Source organism: Vulpes lagopus, chromosome 3 (assembly GCF_018345385.1).
Source record: "Vulpes lagopus strain Blue_001 chromosome 3, ASM1834538v1, whole genome shotgun sequence".
In the NCBI taxonomy this organism is placed as follows: Eukaryota; Metazoa; Chordata; class Mammalia; order Carnivora; family Canidae; genus Vulpes; species Vulpes lagopus.
Genome location: NC_054826.1, coordinates 74,462,922 through 74,486,285, shown reverse-complemented (window position 1 = coordinate 74,486,285; position 23,364 = coordinate 74,462,922). Strand labels below are relative to the sequence as shown.

General features: G+C 42.5%; 1 protein-coding gene across 3 annotated transcripts in view; it reads left to right on the top strand.

The window, feature by feature from the left end:
- Positions 1–23,364, top strand: part of ARID5B (AT-rich interaction domain 5B) — a 178,363-nt gene that overhangs the window by 120,494 nt on the left and 34,505 nt on the right. For 2 of the 3 annotated variants that reach the window (XM_041750373.1, XM_041750374.1), the window contains exons 5-7: positions 13,406–13,518; positions 19,564–19,768; positions 21,728–21,780. In XM_041750373.1, coding sequence (XP_041606307.1) covers positions 13,406–13,518; positions 19,564–19,768; positions 21,728–21,780 — 371 coding nt within the window. Of the gene's footprint in view, positions 1–10,757; positions 11,909–13,405; positions 13,519–19,563; positions 19,769–21,727; positions 21,781–23,364 lie in introns of those variants that run through there. The other variant, XM_041750375.1, reaches the window with a different exon arrangement.

The following is a 23,364-nucleotide window of genomic DNA, read 5'->3' as shown; positions in this document are numbered from 1 at the left end:
TAGTAATGTGGTCTTGGGATGAGAGAGCTCACCCCACAGAGACCCAAGAGGAGGTATTCAGGGCCCATTGAAACACCATCTGCTGCCAAGGCGCTGCTGCTGCTGCTGCTGCTGATCCCGTGCGGCCCACAGGCACCAGTGTCTCCCGCGGCTCTGCCACTAGCTGGGTGACTGCGGGCAAAATCGCACACTCTCTGGGCCTCCTTTTTCTGGTGTGTAAAATAAGAGTTTGGACTAGTGGTAGCTAAGGATCTTCTTAAACTCTGGAGTTAAAGCATTTTGTAAGTTACTCAAAGGAAGAATCCTACCGTCACAACACCTGTGGATTCACCAACTCCTAGCAGTGAAGTCGTTTGAAAAGCCTAGAGGCGCTCTCTGTACTGCATGTCTTGTAATGATTCTCTGGCTCTGTATTTGAGGAGATCCTCTACCCCAGCCCTTGGATCTAGGTTTTGATTTTTTTTCTTTTTTCTTTCTTAAGATATAAAGGGAATCATTAAGCCTCTGAACATTGCTAGAATATATGGCCCTATGGATCAAGTAACCCATTTTGTCAGTCCTGTTGCAAGAGGCTGTCACCTAGCAGCTCTGCATTGTTTCTAGGCCCCGCCCCCCACCCCCACTTCCCCGAGCCCCGAGGCTGTGGTTAATAATGTCAAAAGAATGTTTTAAAATTGCTCTTCTGTTGATTCCAAAGAGTCAGAGCCCTCACGTGGTTAGAGTCCTGGGCTAGGAGTCAAATTCTAAATTTAATTCCAGCCTCTATGAATGTCTTCGTTTCTCGCCTCCTTACCATTTTATCGTGTTTCAGTTTTCTCATCTGCAAAATAGGCACAAAGTGCCTTGCTCCACAGAAGTGTGTTTGCAAGCAGCCTCGTTGGAGATCAGGATTAGCTTTATATCAGGGTGGAATATAATTTTCCATTCTGTAATAGGCATGAAACAAAAGCCCTTTGGAGTGTGCACCTTGTATGAACGCCCCACGCTTAAATTCTGATGAGTCTCCGAGGTCGGCAAATCCCACTCCCTTCTTTATTATTTTTTTGGTTGTTGTTTAAAGCTAAACAAGGCTAACTAGGGAATTCATTTTGGAATAGAAAGACATGAAAGAAAGGGTATTTCAGCTTGCACAATAGTGCAGAGAACAAGAATCATCATGTTTGCTAAAGAACTCACAGCTGTTTAATTTTCTAGTAAAATTACTTTAAGAACTTTACTAATTCAAAGACAAAACCAAACAACTGTTGTTGCAAAACTGAACTTCCACGTGTGAGTAGAAAAGCCAAGCCAAGATTAATCTGCCCCTAAACTCGTATTAAACTCATAATAAACTCATATTAAAAATACAGAGCATGTTTGTGAAAGCAGAATGGAGGAGTGGCCTTTATCTGAAAGGAAAGGCACATAAAGAAGGAAATGGTACATTTGCTGGTAATATGACAAAAAATAGTTTATGTGCTCATGTACTTTGCCCCCAGCTTTTTCTTAAGCTGCTCAGTCTGTTTTAATACCAGGTCTGTTTGCTTTTTGGGGATGGGCCTGTCGGGCAGGAAATTGTCGAAAGGCGTACAGCAGAAATTTTAAATGATGTTTTTAAAAATTAAAATTAAATACCAAATGGAGTAACCAATTATTACATTGGCAGTTCAGATTTTTGTAAAATTTTATTTTTAGAGGATATGAATGAAATTGTGCACCTACACTTAGCTCTATAAATGGCAAGTTTCTATATGTTGCCTATTGTCAAAAACAAATAAACTGCTCCTTATTTTTTTAAAAAATGATTTTCTTCCATATTAGGAAATTATTCAGACTTCTTTCCTTGGTTCCTATAATTCCAAACCAGTTGGAACATCAGTCTATTTTTGGTTAGGAAGGAACTTTTAAAATGTGGGCATGAGTTTTTTGAAGTTTCTAAATCTCATAAAAATCAATTTGCTGCATATATAATAGTTATGGTAGTAAACATAGTGAAGTCATCATATGCCAGAAAGACAAAGTTCTCGTTTCCATCTTACAAGCCCCCCTGCCATAGCAGTCCCTCCCCCTCCATCCTACTCTGCATGGGAGGGCTGCTAAATGTAAATTTTAAAACACATACGACAACATAAGGTTGTGATTTGTGACTGTGTCTGTCAAGAATGAAGTGCTTACCTGTATTTGATTAAACTCGTAGTTTCTGGGTTTTTTATGGTCTTCCCATCCCATCACAGAGACTCACCACGAGAGGGCAACCGAGAGTTGACTTTCAAGCTAGCAAAGCTAGAAATGGCTTTAATATCAGCTAAGTGTTTTAACTTGCTAAGGATTTCTTTCCCCGCCTTCCAATTGCCACACATGCGGCCTCCCAAGTTTCAACTCACAGCGAATAATAATCCAAATAAAGTTCTTCTGAGGGGAAATATAGACAGGCTGGTGCAGACAAAAGCTTTTGCCCAAATAAGGATCCCTTTTTGGAGACCCCATGTGTTAGATAACCATCAACTGACAGTTGGTCATGAGTTAATAATGTTGGATGCTGAAATATGCATACCATGTGCTATAAAAAAATGTTTGGAGGACAAAGACAAATACTGGTAAAGTTAGATAGCAGAAACATCCCAGAGGTGTGCAGACTGCTTGCCTAGTTGTGGCTGGAACCTGCCAAATAATTTCATTTTAAAAATGTTATAAGTACTACGAAGTACAATGTGTAACATTCCCTGCACAATTTGTTGGCGTTGTAGGGATTTGCTCTTAATCTCTCTGCATGTTACTGCCTTCGATGCTATAGCAACTTCTGCCTTCTAAGAAAAGAAAATATTTCCTAAGCTTATTTCCATTGCTACCATTGCTCTTCTTTTATTTTTACAATGGGAACCCTAATAGGAGGGGCCAGGGAGGGTCTCCATAAAAGAATCTAGGAGGATGTGTGGCCCTTTGATTGGCTGTTGTATTTGGAGAGCTGTTAAGGTCTAGTTCTGTTTCCCTGTTGTTGCTGCCATGGGAATCAAAAGGTGAGGGGGTGGAAGGAAGAGGCTTTGATTTCAGCTACTGTGACCAGTTATTTGGGAGGCTGGGGGACATTGGGCCAGGTGGCCACTGAGCAGCTGCTCTCTTCTTAAAGTGACACCCCAATGGCTTTTGGTGCTAAGAATGAATGGGGAAAGAATGTGTCTCCTCCTATGCCCCCTTGAGTTCAAACCTTTTTGTTCAATCAACTTTTCAGGGCTCATTGGAGTGCTTTGTCTTTAGGGAATCAGCTCACTTTCCTTTGTATAAAACCATGGGACTTGAAGCACCGTGGCAAAGCCAGGAAGGCCATGCCCTTGGGTGCCTTTAGGACCCACCCAATCTGATCTCTCTACCTTACTTGCAAGTCAAATCGCCAAAAAGGTAAACTCAGGCAGACCATGAATTTATCCAACAATTTGTGGTTAAGAAGCTTCTACCTTCCAACCAGCCAAAATCACTCAAGGTCTGTTTTCTCTTACCCAGTTTGCAAATGGCTTACATTATACCCAACCCACGTTGGTAGCTGGAGAGAATAGTTAGTAAAATTAATAATTAGACAGCCTCTCTTTTTCTCTGTCTCTTCCCCTCTTCCCCCCAAGTGTCCTGTCGAGGCTGAGCATTTGCTTTGACATCTTAGTTAAGGAAGTTAATGAAATAATATCTTCATCAGGGCCGTTGAGTAACCTGGAGTCAATGATTACCAGATTTGAATTTTGCAAAGGAAACACCTCAGCTTTGGCAAAATTCTCAGATACTAACATCGATGCATGACTATCCTTGTGTATAACAATAAATGGAAATCTTAAATTTCAATGAGACTTTGAATCATCACTTTTGCCGATGATTCTAGCTTCAGATGTTAATCGTGTTCTGTCTACTTTTTAACACGTTTTGAGGACATATCTGTAACCATAACCTTGAATTGTTGACTAAACCAGCATCCTCCAAGAGAAAGATAAGGAAAGCCACATGTAACTTAACATTTTCTAGTAACCACATTTTAGAAGTTAAAAAGAAACGGGTAGAATTGATCTTAATAATGTGACTTACTGGGCAGCCCGGGTGGCTCAGCGGTTTAGCGTTGCCTTCCGCCCAGAGCCTGATCCTGGAGACCCCGGGATCGAGTCCCACATCGGGCTCCCTGCATGGAGCCTGCTTCTCCCTCTGCCGTGTCTCTGCCTCTCTCTCTGTCTCTCATGAATAAATAAATAAAAATCTAAAATAATAATAATAATAATAATAATACTGTGTCTTACTTAATCCAGTATATTCAAAATATCATTTCAATATGTAATCAATATAAAGTGTTATTAATGAGATAGCTTACATTTTATATTTCCTTCTGGAAATCCAGTGTGTGTTTTATGCTTATGGCACATCTTAGCTTTGTACCAGATGTATTTCAAGGGCTCAATAGCCCCACGTGGCTAGTAGGGACCGTGTTAGAGCAGCTCTGAACAGTTAGAGAAATGTTTTATCTTACACTGAAAAAAAATGGGAGGAAGTTCTAACCTCTTGTGTGTGTGTGTTCTCTTTGTTCATCTGACGGTTATCTGTCCATGTTTCTCCACAATGTGGCACACACTCAGTCGCACTAGCCGAGCGCTGTAGCTTGCCCTGCCCCTCCACACACAACCCAGACTCTTGCTCTTCTCAATCTGGACCCTCACTTCACTCCGCTTCAACATACACACAATCCTCCACCAGCTAGGGACTTCCACGGTGTCACAGTCGAGTTTCTGAAGTCATTCGCCGGTACTGCGGCTGTGTGTAGCCACAAACAAATGAAGCCCAGAGATGGCACGCATAGCTCATAGAAGGAACGAGGGCTGGGAGGGCTTTACCTGAGCAAAAGAAATGTCTAAGAGCTTCAGACAAACGAGAATAGTCATCCTTTTTCTTTTAGGTAAGAGACTGCCCGGCTCCTTAAATTATTCTTTCTGAAAGGTGGAAAAGCAAAAGAAAGTGAAAAATCCCCTTCAGGTACAAATTCCTTTGGGGATCTCTTAAAAAAAAAAAGGGATTGGAAGCTTATTCCTTGATGACCTTTTACTTTTTCGTATGTGTATGTGTTTGAAAAACTGAAACGTCTCTCATAACGTGTTAGTCCAAAGTCTGTAAGAAGTTAAATACCTCCATGTTAACACACACACACACACACACACACACACACACACACAAATGTCTCTTTTACTTATTTCCAAGTAGGGAATGTTTTCTTTAGAGATGTAGCAAATCAATTATCCTCCATGTTGAAAATGGAATATCTTATTTCCAAACCTGGAGAAATGTCTGAACAAGAATGTTCTGTTTATATGAGTTTAAAAACTGTTCTGATATTTGCTGCTCCTTGCAAGGCTATTCAGCACAAAAATGTAACTTTCACTTCTGTGCTGTCATGTTCAATAGTAACACTATGGAACATATCAATCATGGACTAGAATGAGCGGGTTTATTGATTGTAACAAAAAGAAAAAAGAGAGACAAAAATTCTCTATGTTTAAGAGGTCCCATCTTTATAAACTCCATAAATTAGAGAAATCCAAATGTCCTCAGAAAGCATTTTCAGACTAGATCCTTAAAAGAGCCTAACTGTTTAAAAAAAAAAAAAAACAAGTACCTAAATGAACATTCTATTCTTACTATAGACAAGCATACCGACAAAGACTAAAACCGTGTTTAGTGAACAGTTTTCAAGAAATGGAAACATAAGTTATTTCAATATCTTTAAAAGTACACAGTAAACACTGAAACGATGCACTTCATCTAATAGTTGATAGCTTTCAGGCAGTTTTTTCCTCAAGATCCCACACGATCTTCTCCATTAAGAGCCTGAGACCCAGGCCTGGAAATGGACCCTGGGTACCCAACATCCAGGGGGAAGAACAGCAGGAGAAATGAGCTGATGAGTAGATGCGAAAGTAGGAGTGTGAGGCCCCATGGCATTTTTAGAGACCATTTTTTATTTTGCTGGGCTTTTGACTTTGTGACGAGACCTTGTGGCTGGGGAAAGAAATCAGACACTTTGTGTGCAGCATTAGCACCTAGACCGCACTGCCACCTGTACTCTGTGTGCCAAGCTAAGCCCTCAGGTGTCCACCCTGCCCTGATGTTTCTTGACACAATTGTAAAATTTGGGCTTTTAAGGCAAGAGTCATCCATCGGCTCCTGATGCCATGGTACATATGGAGACCTTGTCATCTCAAACACAAATAAGCATTTTCAAAACAACTGCCGACCGCCACCTATGTCCCCTTAACAGGCCTTTTCTGAGAACGGACCCCCTGGCGGCTACTGTGAGTAGCCAGACCAAACCAAAGGGAAGCTGAGAGTTTGGAGGTTGGGCATGGATTTGAATCTCCTGCCCTATTTCCCAAATTCTCTCCTGAGAGACTCAGTCTCCTGAAAACCCAGAACCTCTCCTCACTCTACACCTCGACGCCCCCCACCATCCTGCAAGTGGTAGTGAAAAGTGTGTCTCTAATCACCTTCTTCTTTGCCAGGGCCCTTGTAGACAAGCCTACGATACACTTCTAGAACATTTCTGCATTCCTTTGGAATTCACTACATTGTTTCAGAATAATATATAGATAACATTTGGTCATTTAAATTTCTCTCCCTCTTCAAGACACAGAGGGGAAATAAAGATAGAAATCTGCCTGTCACTGCTGGGAAAACCTGACGGAAAGAGGTTTGCCTGTGTTTTAATGGCAAGAAGGCGTGGAGTCACATGCTTTCAAACCAATTAGCAATACAGATGAGCTAGCAAATCGAGTTCCATTTATAGGGTGGGGGAGGGGAGAAGTCAAATAATCTGTGTTTTTAAGTGTTTCTGAGAAATGAAGACCTCCGGGGCAGAGAGAAGGCGGATCAGGAAATAGCTATGCAAATCACATGCCAATGAAATTACTAAAACTTTGATCAGGGGCATTAACAATCGCTCCAGCATTCACAAGTATGAAACAAAGCGTGAGTAAGACTGGGCATGTTTTGGAAGGGATTACAAGAGTGTTTACTTACATGGTTTGTTGAGCAGTCAATGAAGTCCACGGCTGTTTGGACGTAAGCTGCCCAAGCAATCCAGGTACGACAAACACACTGGGACATTCCACTCTCATTAGTGACTCGTGGGGATCCCAGTGATTCTGACCAAGAGCCAAAGTGGCTGGGCCCCACGTAAGGCCTGCTTCATTTTCAGCGCCCCCCCCCCCCCCATTTCTAACAACACAACTGCTCAGCCTTCACAGGAGGTAAAGGGGACCGGGCTTGTGGTCCAGACCAGGCCAGGGCAGGGCTTGGGCCGAGGCAAACGTGGACACGGAGGGCGGCCTCGACCTCCAGGGTGGCAGTGCGCTAGGCCCTCTGGGGGCACCCGAGAGTTCACCCCTCCCAACTGTTCTCTTTATTTGAGAAAGAAAAGGACCCTTGTGAAGGCAACTGGCAGAACAATTGTGGAACATGAGAGCACTCTTGCAGCGGGGTTTGTTTGTGTTTTTGTCTTACCTGGCGTCTTGCTTCCAAGACATCGCTTACGTCGGAACGTCCCACAGATGGAGGCAGGCTCCTCAGTGGCCCCAGGTGCTCGTGTCTCAGCCGACGCGGGTGCTTCCCAAACATTCCTGTTGGGTGTAGAAGATTGTTTATGGCAAAACAAAATCAAAGTAAACTTGAAAATTGTTAAATCGATGCTGTCATGAATGCTTTGCGAATTCGCAGAAAGACTGGACCATTAACAGACTCTGAGCAGCACAGCAGCCGTCCAGGCCCCACGCTCTCAGGTGTGCAGCAGTGAGTGCGGAGCATAGTGCGGACTGGGAAGAAACATTTCAGGGAATCATCTATGAATTTTTAACATAAAAACCTTGGCTTTAAGTTAAAGCCAGAATGAGGGCTGAGAGCTTCTGTTTTTCTTTTCTTTTCTTCCCAAGTATTTGAAAACTGAAATTCTGTAAGAGATTATCTGTGAAATGCCTTTCTTTTATTACACCCATAAATTTCAGGAGTGGCTTTGATCAAGCCTTCTGCCATGCTTGGTTTCTAAATCTTTTACTCATACATTAATAACTTTAAAAACACTCATCCTATTTTTGTTGTAGTGAAAGAGGAAGTTTCTAAATAGTCAAAAGGGAAACATTGAAAATAGAACACAGTAAATGATAACTAAATTAGGGTATTTTTTTTTCCAGCAAGAGTAATACTCCGTGCTGAAACTTGCCAGAGTATTTTAAGATTATTGTCTATAAAGAAAATATACCAGAGAATTAAGATCCTCAGAGGAAAGGCATTACAGAAATGCAAAGTATTATCAGCAATGCGTACTATACATGGAACCATGTTTGTCAGTCCCTAATACATCAGTCAGAGGAGTTTAGTTTTCTGGCTTGTGTTTAGTGCTTAAAACACACACACACACACACACACACACACACACGCCCCTCAAGGGCTCTCGCACAACTTGCAAATCAAGTGAGTTAACACTCTGCCAACTTCCTCTAGATATTGACCCTGGGGGTCAAACTCTTAGGAAAATGATGCCTGGTTTTCCATCCCCCTAATTGCAGTCCCCACCAACGAGCTAGTCCTATCTCTAAGTGGAAGCTCACAAAGAATTTCTCGAGAGAATATGGAGCTGCTTTGGCAACAGAATCCTCTCTGCAAAATGAGAAGAAAGAGTTGTTAACTGATGAGTCAATCCAGCTTTTATAGCAGTTTATCTTCGTGGTATTTCCAAGAGCATAAATGTTATAAAAAAAGAGAGACGGTCATGACAGGAAGAACACAGTAGAAAAAAAACAGGAACGTTTAAGCCAAAAGCAATTTACTTTGCCAGTAACTGGTTACATTTCCTTTGTTTTATTATTATTATTTCAAGAGTTGGGGTTGAGCTGAAAGTTTCCCACACCTGCACTGCCCTGACACATAACTTGTCAGAACCCATAGTGAAGTGAATATATAAATGAATGCCTGGAAACTCTGAGCTTCTAGACACTTTAAGAAAACAAACAAAAAAAGCCTTGTTTTGCTATGCTGTCAAAAAAAGAGGGGGGGGCCTATATTTTATTAATATTTGACGGAATTAAGGAAAGGAAAAAACAAAACCCATGGGTCAGATGTCAAAGGAGCCTGGAGCACTGGCGGTGGCTGATTCTCCTGGGATTAACGCCTATAGAAATAGCAGTGACTTCACAAAGGTGCATACTCCTTAATTTCATGACCCTGAGTAAGAGGAACAGATGGGTAGTTGGAAAGGAAAGATTTTTTAAAAACCGCAGAGATGTTCCACTGTTGAGGCCAAAGAATCAGTGGCCCACTGCAAAGGGGTAATGTGCGCGGTGCTCCAAGTTTTATTAGAACTGTGTGGCTTTAGTGGAAACCTTTCACCTACTGCTGAGTCAGGTTGACGGGGACCCGGCTCCGTGTCAAGTCTGTAGGATGCTGTTGCCGCCCGAGATGGCTCTAGCACCCTTGTACTCTGTGGTATTTGAGTGTTTTCGTTTAGGGAAAGCTCCCTGGTGACTGCCAGCCCAAGTTAATCATATAAGTATCTCATTATGAGGCAGAATGAGTGCCTGTGTCTGTCTGTTAGAAGTTACTTAAAACAAGGACTCTGGATAAAGTCCAGCTGCCTGGGTTGGAATCCTTCTGCTCCCAGTAACCAGTTGCATGACCTGTGACAAAGTAATTTCATCTCTGTCTCAGTTTCCTGGCCTGGAAAATGGGGATAATAATCTCACCTTCCTGTTGGTTTGCTGTGAGTTTTAAATGAGTTATTGTATGCAAAGTGCTGACTGGCACAGAGAAAGTGCTCCGTGAATACCAGCTATCATTATTATTTGTGTGTAATATTGAAAACATTCGTGTAAAGAGCATTGACTGAACTCCGTGAATGAGCCAGGCCCGGGCTGGGCTGTGGATTATATACACATGTAAAAGTAACCGTGCATTTATTGCTTCACACTTTTTTTTTTTTTTTTTTTTTTTGGAGTGGAACTGACTAGAGCCAGTTGTGCTATCAGCAAGTGTACTGCTGGCTTCCCACACTCCTGACCACCACCACATCATAAAGCATTTGTATTCACTCGCCTGCCTAGCAAATGATTTGTTCTCTTGACTGTAAGGGGGGAAAAAAAAGTAGCCTGGGAATCAGAGTTTTTACTCCTCCCTCCCCAAAATACCAGCCCCTCAATCCCAAAGCTTCACCTGGGGTCTTATGGTTCCAAAAGGTTTCAAATTGTATCACGGGCCTCCCACCCAGTCCTGCATGCTCCATTCTCCCTGGGACATTGAACATCTGGTCTTCAGGGCACTGGTGCACTAGGGACAAGATCACAGCCCTTCTGAGATGCCAGACACAGAGGCTTAAGAGTCATCAGGAACCAAGGGCCTTTGGTTTTTCTGTCTCAATTCCCAGAGGAAACTTTCAAGTCACTGGGTTATGTTCCCAGAGCTCAAGTGTAAACAGTAAAAGTGAGTACAGTTTTACAGGTGCCTGGTGTGACAGGTACACAAAGGGCCAAGTTGGTGGGTTTGGATCTTGAAGACTTGAAGAAGGTACACGTGGGCATCTTTATTTCCATTAGTCACTTATTCATTCCACAGATTTATATTATGTAATGCCATCTCCTGGGTGTGTGCCGGGCAGGTGACAGATGCATCTCACATGGTTCTGCCCTTAAGGACTCTCCGGCTGAGGATAATAATAACCCATAAACCACAGCTAAAGTACCAAGAATACAGTGGTACTCTCCAGAAGAGAAAGTCAGAGAAGGAGGGCCGAGGGGAAACCAGAAGAGAGGTGTTGGAGCTTGAGGCTTGAGGATTGGTGGGATTTGCCTAGCCTACCTGAAATGTCAGCCACGTGCCTCATTAGGAACAAAGGGCTTTTTTTCTCCTGATCAGATCCCATTTAGAGTTTAAGTTTGTGTGACCAGAATATTAGGTGCTAGCCTGTTCTAAATTTACAATTCTGAGAATCTGCTGGGGAAGGGCATGTGCTTCTCTGGGTTCTGAAAACAGCTCAAAGAATGGAGAAAATAGACCCGAATTGAGGATGACCTATTGTCGGTTCCCGGAACCTTTGCCTGTATTTAAAACAGCCTGTTCAGTACAAGTTCTATCTAAAAGGCCTTTGGGATTTGAAAGCTTTCTGGAAATAAATGCTTTTAGGTTTAAGTGGGGTTTTTTTTGCCAAAATGTGAGGAAGGAGAGATCATAGTTCACAAGTCTGAGAACAGAGGCGATACTGTTTTGTTTCTTTTCCTGAAATGTCTCAGACCAACCCCAAGTTCTGTTCCTCTCCGTCAGCTCTCTGCTCGGCTATTATTTTGATAAGGGACATGAAAGTACATCCTTCCCTCACGGTCATTAAAGTCTTAGCACTTGGGGCAGTTGTGGAAACACTTCTGTGCTACACGGACTCTTCAAACCAAAATAGTCTGCGCCTTGGCTCCGGGCTGAGGCCCGGCCGGTTCATGGAAGGTGGCATCGGGCTGTGACAGGGGAGCGGGAGGTCAGGAGCCACCGACCGGCCCGGCCCGGCCCGGCCCGATGAAATCACCAGCCCCGTGCAGGGAGGGGGAGAGAGCAGAGCCTCCCTGCCAGTCTGGCAAGTCGGCGAGGTCCTCAGAGCTCATCCCACACACTCCGTGCTAGTCACCGCGGTGTGTTTACATGAGTAATGGAGCTGCCGGGGGAGGGGAGTTGTAAGCAGAGCGGCCGGCCGGCGGCTCGCAGTTGCAGTCGCAGTCGCAGTCGCAGTGGCAGTGGCAGTGGCAGTGGCAGTGGCGGGCGGGCGGGCGCGCGGGGAGGGAAGCTGACACCCACCGACTCCAGGCTCCAGGGCCGGGCGGCAGTCACATGCTGTGGCTTTCATGAGCACAGACATCCTCGGGCAGATGTTCGGCGACTGGAATGGGTAATCGCTACTTTCTCTTTGCTTGATTTTCGGCTGTGGGTCTGTTTACCTGTGATCACTCCAGGCTGGCTCTGGGGGCCGCACCTGTGCACACTCGTCTGGGGGGAACCGAGGGGAACCGAGGGGACACCGGGGCTGGGAAGGGGGAGCCTGAGCCCCACAGCCACTTGGTAAACTTTGGCCGGACTGCAAAGGCAGCCCGGCTTTGCTGAGCGTCCCCGACAGCAGAGCTGTTAGCCCCAGTGGAAAGTCAACTGAGGGGGACTCGTCCTGTTGGGAAGAGGGGTACACCATACCAAAGGTCTTAGCCCCCTGGTTCAGGGGGCGATGTAAGGCAGGCTAGCGACAATTCAAAGCGCTCCGAGTTGTTCAGAATTGGCGCTGGCATAATCTTGACTTAAAGCAATCAAGGAAAGTGTGGGTACGTCGGAAGGGCTGGAAAAAACTGCTCCGGGGATAATTCACTCGTTTGGAATTGTTCAAGGGCTGCTCGGTTAGTGGTTTGTTTTAGTTTTGCTCGGCTTGGCTTGGGTGACTGATGAGGCTCAGTGTGAAAGCCGATGCCGGACAGGACAGTCGGAGCCGAGGTAAACAGCTGCAGCCCCCTTCTTGCTGCTTTCTGTATGGATCTTAAAGGGGATTCAAGCTCGACATGAAGGATGAAGCAGAGCTTTGAGCTGCGTCTTGTCTGTGGCTTTAAGAAAGTATAATCTCCACAGAATCAGGCTAACCCCAGTGTGATCTTTGCAAGTTATTTTAAATGACCCTCAAGATCTTCGTAAACTCTATATTGAAAAGGAAAGGGGAGCGTGCTGATCTGAAGGTATCTGCCCGATTTGTGGGATTCGGAACATGCTGGGCGCAATACTGTTAGTCAATACACGTAAGAACACCTTTCTGATTGTTACCATGAACGCTCTTCATGTAGCTCTCTCTCTACTTATTTGTATCCGATCCACTTATTATCCGATCCACTTATCCACTTATTTATCCACTTATCTCTCATAATCTAAGAAAATGCTCATGTCTCCAGTTTTGAGGAGGGAGGTTGCGAACGCTCCATTACTGTGATACCACAGGGGGCTTGCAGATCACCAAGGTTTCTGAAAACGAGATACAAAACAAAAACAAAGAATTAATCTCCGAGCCTGGCCCAGGGTTGTCCTTCAGCTCAGCATGTTTCTTTTCTAACAACAGGGACGTGCATTTTCCTTCTTACTGTCCTTGAGAGCCGAGAGCTTCAGTTTATTTATACTAATTAGACACGTTAACGTGTAATAGATTGGCTTTGGGAAGCGTGTACAGAACCGTACAGCCCGCTAAGACACAGCCCTTCGGGGACAGGCGCGGACCGTGAGGGCTGGCTGCCCCACGTGGGTACGCCTCTCTGAACAGTGTGGAGGGCAGGAGGGCACCGCGCTGTCAACGTTCCTGGTCTTTAATAAGGAAACCCATGCAAATGAAAATGTACATCAATTGTTCTTCATTTGTTTTCAGCGCCAAATCTTAAAGGCAGACCACGCAAAAAGAAACCATGCCCACAGAGAAGAGATTCATTCAGTGGTGTTAAAGATTCCAACAACAACTCCGATGGCAAAGCTGTTGCCAAGGTACGGTCCTTTGGTCCCTGCTATCCGTTTGGCTGCATCGTTCTGTTTTCCCTTTTTTCTCTTTCTCTCTCTGCTCTTGTGTCTTGGTGGCAGTTTTCAATTCAGAGTCTGACTTTGGTATTCACAGCCCTCTGTGACTGTTCCCGCCACCTCCCCTCCCCTGGGTGGTTGGGGGAGGGGGGAGTGTAGGCATTTTGATTAGTCAACAGAAAGACTTCCCACCTCCCAGTCAGGCCTGTTGGGGGAAAGGACAGATGATTAAGCGCCCACGTCATTGAAGCTGAGATTTCATAGTAGGTGACACAATGACATAGTTTACTCTGCTTGTATCAAAAATAGACCAAGCTGAACCATCCTCTTTCTGAACGTGTTCATCTAAATACGTTGCAGAGATTAACAGAGGATGAAATTAGAAATGGCTAGAATTGAGTTTTTTAGTTATATATATATTTTTTTTTTCAAAGTCACCTCTAGTTTACCTTAGATTAAAACTGAAGATATTTACCTGTATGGAAAAAGAGTTACATGTATACATGTACCCATATATGCATCTGTATCTTTTTAAAAATCTCTACTAACACTGAATGAAAATCCAAACTCTAAATGGTTTTTCAGGGCGCAGGCCCATTTTGCCCAAGCATTCCTTGGAGTCTCGAAAGTACATGCCTGAGGTATTTAGCACCATGAAGGGTGAGGTGTCACTTCGTATATTTAGACTTATCTTTTTGACTTTTGTGGGGTTGGTCAGATTTGCATGGTTCTGTTTACTGGGTGTTTGTGCTTAGGTGTTGATTCTGTGCCAAAGACAACAATAAGCCCTTTAGGACCTAAATTTGAAGATCACATGCCAACTGATACTATGTTTCCAGATCTAAGGATTAAATTTATGAAAACGAGAGCATTTTAACTAGTGGTGAATTTGGGAGATTCTGATGTAGAAAAATATGAATTTAGTTCTGTGTTGGCAATCTACTGTTTATCTGCCATGTAGGCCACTCCTCTTCCCTGTGTTCATGAAGCCAGTCCTTCACATTTTATAAATCTTATTTTCAGCAGATGATTGTATTTTCAGGAAGTTCTGAGGACTTTCTGGGTAGGATTTCTTCATGCTTCCAAGAATGCAAAGGGTTAAAAAGAGATCAACCAGTAGAAATGTGCATTTTCTAGCTAAACACAGATCTGCCTTTCCCCAAAGTTATTTGTGTCTTGCTCGTTTAGCCTTGTGCAAATGAGTACACATGGGTACCAAGAATGACATTTTCTGGTAATTTGGACATCTCGGCCCTAGGACTACCTATCAGCTTCCATGGTCTTGAAGAATGTCAGTAGGAACAGTTTATTCCCTGCGATGTGGTTTGCAAGATACTGTAGAGTGGAGTGTGAGAAGGTTTTAGGATCTTAATGTTCAGCTGAGCTCCCACTGCTGGTGTCTTATGCTGGCACCCTGCCCCATACCTCCAAGGTGACATCATGTGTTTACCCCAGTATGTTCTGTACCTGAGCCCAGCAGGATGAAGCTTCTTCTCATGTCATTTGGAGTTACTAACAAAGTATGCCTCTGGGAATTTTACAAAACTCATACAAATTGACCTGAAAGAACTGTACCTCCAATATTTCTCACCATGGAAGGCCACTCAATGCTCTGACTTAGACCCTTAAGACTGGACAGGACAGAGGCCTGTTCTGTATTTCATTTTCACTGATTTCTTAGGAGGAATCATAGTCAAACCTGGGTTTTCTGAGTGACCCTTTCCACCCTCCCCCCCTCCACCAATGCTGCCGTTAAGAATCTATACAAGGAGGTGGATCATCCATCCAGTGTTGGTTTCAGTGGTGAGTGGATGAGGCATCTGCCACTGTCAGCTCCTGGGCACTGGTCTAAATCCCCCGCTCTTCTCAGGGTCTTGGATTACAGTTCTGCTTTGATTGCTTTCAATGGGTCTGGTAAGACCACTTCAACTAAAAGAAACAGACTCGTAGGTATGAAATATGGCGGGCTTGTACATTGACACCAACAGATAAATGTAAAGTCTCTACAGGATGAACAAGCCACCTCTGGGACCCAGGACGATCACTAGAACGGCATTTATGTCTTAAAGGGGTCTTTTCTCATGGAACACTGTAATAGAGATTACAAGCCTGTGACCATCTGATCGCTTCTAAACTGGAGGCAATATTTCAGGTGACAGTTTGGCTTTATGACCAATACCTGTGTGACTGTGTTTTACAAAAGTGCCTCAAACAGACTATTTCTGATTATGGATACATACCAGCTTCCTGCACACAACAAAACTCTCTAGAGTGAGAACCTCCTGGATTTGTGGTCATCTGCATGGCTGGAAGAACAGTGCGAGCAATTTGCCGGTCTCTCAATGGGGATGTAAAAACCAGCTTTGCAAGACTCTTTTTTTCAAGGGACAGAGAATTTCATGGCTTTCCAAAAACCGCAAAAGTCACACGGGGAAAGAGGCTACCAGTTCTCTGAAGATGTCTTCAAAATGTCCAACCAAATCCTGCTATTTCCCTGGGATCCTCTTTTGGCAGCAGATATGGGCTCAAGCCCATTCATGTGGTGATCTATACAAGAAAAGTCTTCTCAGTCCAGGCATCTAATGGGAGGCCTCCACTGATGGAAGGCAAATGACGTTTCACACTCTGTAAGCACTTTCAAAAGGCCAGAAGTATGTTACAGGTGGCTTATATTCTAAAAGGAACAAAAAAAAAAAAAGGGGGAAATCACGGTGTGCCATGTTCTTTCGCTTAAATCGTAAAGGTTCCCTTTGATATTTCACAAATGTGATGCTTTCACTATCTTTCATCCAGTTTGGTCCTCAGGAAGCATCCCCAGGGATTAATCCTTCCTACTTCCCTGGGAAGAAACTGAGGGTCTCCTAGCAAGTTAGTGACCAATTCAAGATTAGACTGTAGCTTCATATTTCTTGCTGGCTCATCACATCTTGCTGCCCCAGTTGAAGATTGGATTAGTTATAACTCAGTCCAGTGAAAGGATGTGGTTAATATCAAATAGGTGGTGGTTCATTGAAAACATTAAATGCGGATTCTTTAATTAGCACTTCCTCAATCACTTTAGAAACCCCAGAGCTCTTAGTGAACTCAACAAGAATAAGGTGTTCAGGTTGGGAAAAACAGATCTAGTAATTAACTGTCACCATCAAAAGATTGGACTTTCTCAAGGTCAGCATGAAGACCAGCTCCTGTTTAAAATTGCAGTAGATTAAAATGTTAAGTTAAAATGAGACTGTTTGGGGTAAATGTGCAAATAGGTAGAAAGGAACTTAGCCAGGTCCTACCCAGAAACAGAGTAATAGCCTAAAGGGCAGCCTGAGAAAGGAAACCACTGCTGACTTCTTACAAAGCACCTGTGAACCCCCACCTCCCACCCCTGCGAGGAGAAATCTGCTGGCTCACCCACGGAGGTTCAGGACAGAGTTCAGTAGGTGGCAGCCTGGCTTTAGCAGGAGCCTTCTCTACAAAGCAGGGAGTCTGAATGACTTTGGGCCTGGTTTGTATACCTCGTCCATGCTTTCTTTCTGTTTCTGGGTGATTCTGCAGTTTGAGGCAGGAGGTTAGGCGGCCACCTGGACTGCCTAACCTATGAGGTCAGAAGCACCACTTCTGACCTCATAATATAAATAATTGGCCCATTATCGCTGCAGATTTAAGACTCGGCCTGTTCTAGATGCAAATCTTAGATCTACTCCTGTTTGTGCAAAACCGGGGTTTGGAGTGAAGCCGACCTGAGAGTCTAAACCCAGAGTTCTTTTGCCGCCATGAGCCAGCTAACAAAATACATAACCTCGCCGAGCTTCATTTTCCTCAACTGTAAAATGGAGCTAGAGGCCGCCCTTTGATGGTTGTTAGGAACATTTGGTAGACGATGTGAAGCCCTCAGCACTGTATCCAGCTCATTGTAGGAGCTCAATTGATACTGGTTTCCTTCCCTTTGCTCAATATACAATAGAAGGAATGGAGCCCTTTTATACTGTGGAAACCACCTAGCTTTATCTTATATTCTTCACTTGATAGATCACGTTTCTAAGCTGTAGGTTTTTACTGCCTAGTAATAAGATACGCTTTTAATTGGAAGTGTGTTTTGACTATCGATTCCATTTTTTTTAATGAGTATCAGTAAATTATAGTGTTTAATCCCAGAAGCCCAAGAGTGAGACCACCTGGGTTCAGATCCCAAGCTCATCACTTACTAACTTGGACATGATCCTATTGCTGTCACCCATCCCCTGTGTGCCTCAGTGTCCTCATCTCTAACACAAGGATAATCACAGGCCTCACTAGCTTGTGGACAGAAGATGAGATAATACCTTAAAAAGTGCTGAGAACGGAGCCTGGCTACATCGTAAGCACTCACAGAAGGCCAGGGGCAATACAGATTAAAACTGGAATGATTTTATGATTTCAAAAAAGCCATTCAATTAGAGATTTCATCAGAACTTGAGGCTCAGTCTAAAATTTGGCAGTGAGAAATGATGACGACACAAAGTTTCACAGGATGTTCACCTTAACATAATGAGACAAAGTACCAAAGTTTGAAAATATCGTCAGTAAAAATTCTACATGGAAAAGTGTTTTAGTACCATTTCTAATACCCCCTTAAAAATTAAAATCTTATCTAGAGTCTAGAGGCTCCGGTTGAATGAGTTGTACAGGAAGTTTTATTTTTTCCAGAACCAGTCTAAAGATATTAACCTCGCATGTTCACTTGAGAAAAGAGGTTAAAGAAAGCCCTTGCAGGAGGATACAGTTCCCTTTTATAAATAAGCATAGCCTTTTATATTCTTAAGGCCTGGGAAGGAGACGCCGAAGGGAAAGAGAAAGAGCGGTCAAAATCTGAAATGGAAAACAATGTCGAATATGTGGGACATTTTTATTCATAACATTTCCCCAGCGCTTGCCCTCTTCTCTCCGATGTTAGATACGGAGATGTAAAGAATATCGGAATGTACACATTCCCCATGGGCGCACTTGAACTCAAAAGTCTGACCCTTTGTACTTCCCCCTTTTACAATTAAAATAGCTCAGCAACTTGGCGTTATATTTAACAACCATCAAAGGCCTCTTGTAGAACATGGCAGTGAGGAGGGAACATTGGGTTAGCCACTCAGTTTTTCGAGTCCCACATTCGCCTAGAGTGTGGAAGGAATGACATCTGGCACAGTGGCCGCCATTAGTTTTTTAATTATGGTGCTTTCCACTTTAGTCTCCATGGGTTTTTAGCTGACCTCTACTCTTTGCTTTGTGGCAAGTTTATATCTCCTATTACGTTCTCAGAGCTGACTGAAGAGCCAGGAGCCCTCGTTAAGGAGTGGAATCTTTTGTTTCCTTCTGAGGGTGTATCTGGGCATCACCGTCACGTGACAGATCTTGCGTGACAGATTCCTGAGGCCAACATCCTCTGGCATTGACGTGTGTTTTTTTCAGGTTGCTGGAAATAGTAGCAACAAGCTAAGTTTACTATGAAGAAATAAACTTTCTTTCATGTTGATACAAAGTGCAAAGTATGGGACTCTTCATTAAGAAGACAGGGTTTCATTCAATGACCTTAACAGATGGTGGCCCTTGGGAAAATGAATGTGGACAAAAAAGCAACGGAATGGTACCACCAGATCCGAACACTGTTTCTGGTTTCACATCAACATGCTTGTAAGGACTCTAACAGAGGCTGGAAAATTTGGCAAACCATGGCCCCCTCACCACCTGTTTCTATAAATAAAGTTTTATTGGAACACAGCCATACCCATTCCATTACATGTCTGTGACTGCTTCTATGCTAGTTGAGTGTCTGCAACAGAGATTATCTGGCCCTAAATCCTGCGATATTTACTACCCGGCCCTTCACAGAAAAATTACCACCCAATGGTATTCAGTGTTGCCGCTAAAAAGCTACTTCAGGGCAAGGTTATTTACTGGTTCACCCTTCCCACACTGTGCAGGCTGTCACTGGCTGTGTCTGTAAGCGTTCCGAGGCTGTACTTGATTTGATGTGGCATATTTTTCCCCCACTTCCAGGTGAAATGTGAGGCCAGGTCAGCCTTGTCCAAGCCGAAGAATAACCATAATAACTGTAAAAAGGTCTCAAATGAAGAGAAACCAAAGGTTGCCATTGGTGAAGAGTGCAGGGCAGATGAGCAGGCCTTCCTGGTGGCACTCTATAAATACATGAAAGAAAGGAAGACGCCAATAGAACGAATACCCTATTTAGGTTTTAAACAGAGTAAGTATGCTTGTTTTCATTTCTGAAATATCAAAACTGCTCAGATTCTTTAAATTGGGAAAAAAAATTGACTCAGGGTTATGTTGAAATCCTAATGTGGGGATGATGCTCTCTCTGTTTATACTATATCTACAAATCATCCAGGCCACAGATTTTTCTCCCTGCCCCTTCCCGCTACATTGTTCCCTACTGGGGCAGTTGCAGTGAGATATTTATAGGCTTGAATCCACTGATTATGACTGGAAATAGACATGTTGAAAGTTTCTCATTTTCTGTTTTGTCAATCTTGAGTGTCTGTAACGCCTTTCTTCTGAGATAATAATATGACGTAGCTTTATCAGACACAGATGTTGCCTGCAAAAAAGGCAGCTTTCAAGAGGAAGACATTTAAAGGTGGACAAAACAACCAGAAAGCAAAAACGTATTTCCTAAGCCCCAAATTTGTGAAGAGATAACAAAAACCTGACTTCACAGGAAGCCCGAAATACACAGATGGGAACCGAAAGCCCAATTTTGGATTACTTTGATGTAGACACTTAAGCATCATAATACATTTTTAAGTAGAAAAGGAAACTCACAGCTGAGCAGAATTCCATAGAAAAAGAGAAGAAACCCAGATCCAGCCCTGATTTCACAACCGAATATATATTTTGCCTCTGTCTGGATTTTGTAGCACACAAAGCAATGAGCCCCTGGCTTGAAATAGTATTTTCTCCAAACGTATCTTCCTAGATTAAAACCATGTGTCATTTTGATGAAGAATGTCAAACCTGTATGTTTTACATAACAATTTACATACCTAATAGCAATTGGCACTGATTGCAAGAGAACCCTCACAGCCATTATAAACTTATATAACTACGAATGATTACAATGTTTGTCTGAAAACTGGTTGCTTGAAATAGAAGTAAAATTAATGTACTATGAACAGCTTTGTTGCATTATGCATTGGTTCAGATTAAATCAAGGCCGAGGCAGGGCTCTTGATAGCTTTGAAATAGTGCAAGGTTCAATGAGGCTTTTCCAACATGTTGTGTCAAAGAGCCTTTTTTTTCTTTTAATTTTAATTTTATTCTTCATTTCCCTTACCAAGGAATTACTTGAAATTCAACTTTCCCCTCTTGTAAAAGAGTCAAAGCCATAGCAGTCCCATTCCATAGTATTTGGGACAAATGAGCAGGATCGCTAGCAATTTGGCAGAGTTGTTTAACAGCATAAATGTATGCAAGCCCCACAAAGAGAAATCTGTGCGAAAAAGGTATATATTCGAAATATCACACAGGCAAGTGAGGAGGAGACTAAGTGGACTCAGGACTCAATTCTTACTGAATGAGTATCTTCCTTCCCTTTGATCTGTTTTATCACTACTACTTCAAGGGTAAAATATGTGTTTTCCTACTTGTTACAAAGGCACCATGTGTTAGTGAAATACGGTATGAGTTCTTAATATAGCGCTGCCATCAGACATTTCTATTAGAAAGGTAATCGTGTATTAAAGTGGCTGTTATTTATTGATTATGGTAAATTCTTATCTGAAGGATCTGAAGGAAGCATTATATAGTACCCTTTAATCAATGGCTTCTTTCTAAGGGTTGAACAAGACCAACCCTAATTTTGAAATCTCACACTTTTCCCAAGGACGCTGTAACTTAGCTTCTCTGGGTCTGCTGATGGCAACATGACTAAAGCTGTGTTATCCTTTATCCCCAAAGTAGAACCATTTCCGTATTTGTGACTGTTTCTTAAGAAATATTTTAAGTGGTAATAGTATATCCTGTTGTCAAATGCCCTTTGGCAGATTGTTTCCTAAGAACTTAGCTCTCTGGGGTACTAGTTTTGTTTTTGCATTTTTTTTTCTCTTTCTCATTGAGAACAAAACAAAACAAAATGTTTTAATTGACATTTCTTGGAAGTATGTTAATGCAATGCTTATCTAAATACTTATTGTCCCTCTAACAGTTAACCTTTGGACTATGTTTCAAGCTGCTCAAAAACTGGGAGGATATGAAACAGTAAGTGTTTAAGCAACTTAAATGAAATAATTTTGCAATCTAACTCCCCCACCCCTTCTTTGACCAAAATGGAGAAAATGTAAAAGCAAACCATCACTGACTGCCTTCTCAAATGGCTCCACACTTTTGGGGGTTTATTGGGCCGCTTTTGGAAATGATCCCAATTAGTTCCAGGTTTGGCAAAATTGTAAACTTGTCATAAAAACTACAAGTGGAAAACATATGTAACTCTCCCCTGTCAGGGAAATTAGTTGGGTCTGTAATTTTTTCCCATGTTGAGAAAGGGCTATTATTGTACAACAAGCCAAGATTGCATAAAAGAAATTTCCCTTGGCAACATACCTGACATCTGTTCATGTCTAATATGGGAAATGTATTAAAGGCTTTCAAAAGTAATCAGTATTGGCCATTAAGGAATAGAATGCAGCAGAATCTTCTCTTATTCTAGGGCAAGGAAGCTTTATTAGACAAGGGTCAGTGCCGCATAAACAGGAAGTTATCAAACTTATTCAGAACAGGCTCTGACACTCTTTATCAGCTAATTCTAACTGACAGGAATGGCTTATTTTTAGCCCACAGGAAAATTTGATGGCCACGGATTTTACAGCATGTATTTTGAACCAATAAAATGTTAGAGCAACGAACTAAGATTAAAATCTTGAAAGAAGAAGAAAGAGCTGTATTAATATAGCACGCAGAGATGAAATCTGTAATAAAATCAATTGACATAGGAAGATGTCGTCATTGGAAATATTTTCTCCTCCACACAATGATCAGATTAAGTTGTGCAGTCTCCTCTGCAATTGAATAAGAAATTATTTTTTTCTTTCCTCACAAAGTAACCGGGGATATCTCTATATCACAGTAAAATGACAGTATGAGACACAAAGTCAAGAAAATGAAATTCATTTTAGCCCCACCATAATAACCAGTGTTTCTTGCCAGATATAGCATATTGTTCCACAAACTAATATAATGGTTTGATGTCAGGGGTTTGGAATGGGAAAAGATGGCTAGCATGAAGTGATTCAGATAATCTGGTATTTACTTTAGAGATACCTGCTATGAATTCTGACTCAGAACTCTAAGATGTGAGTAAATGTGGGTGTAAAATGTTTGTGTAAGACCTGGGATATACATACCCGTATATAAAGCAATATAAAGCTCATATGAAGCACTATAAAATGTGTGTTTCAGAGACATGAATTTACTTAAATACTTGTTTTATCAAGTACCCTGGGTAAAAATAAATAACGTAATTTTTCACTTGGTTGGATCTGTTGATAAGGCAGAGAGATTGACTTCTTGCCATGGTGGCTTCATAGTTTTGCAAAACCTTAAGCTAATTCTAGCTTTTGTCCATGTGAAAAAGATAACTTATTCAGAGCTAGTCTCATGGATGCAGGAGTCAGCCCCATAGCCTAGATTTTTTAAGTCTAACGCTTGGTATTAAGAATAGGAATGCACATTTGTATGGACTGCAGATAAGTTACATGATACTGTACAATATTATGAAATGTCTTTTTTTAAACCCAGAAATGTATTGTTGTCTACTGATAGGGAGAGTGCCAACAAATTTCACAG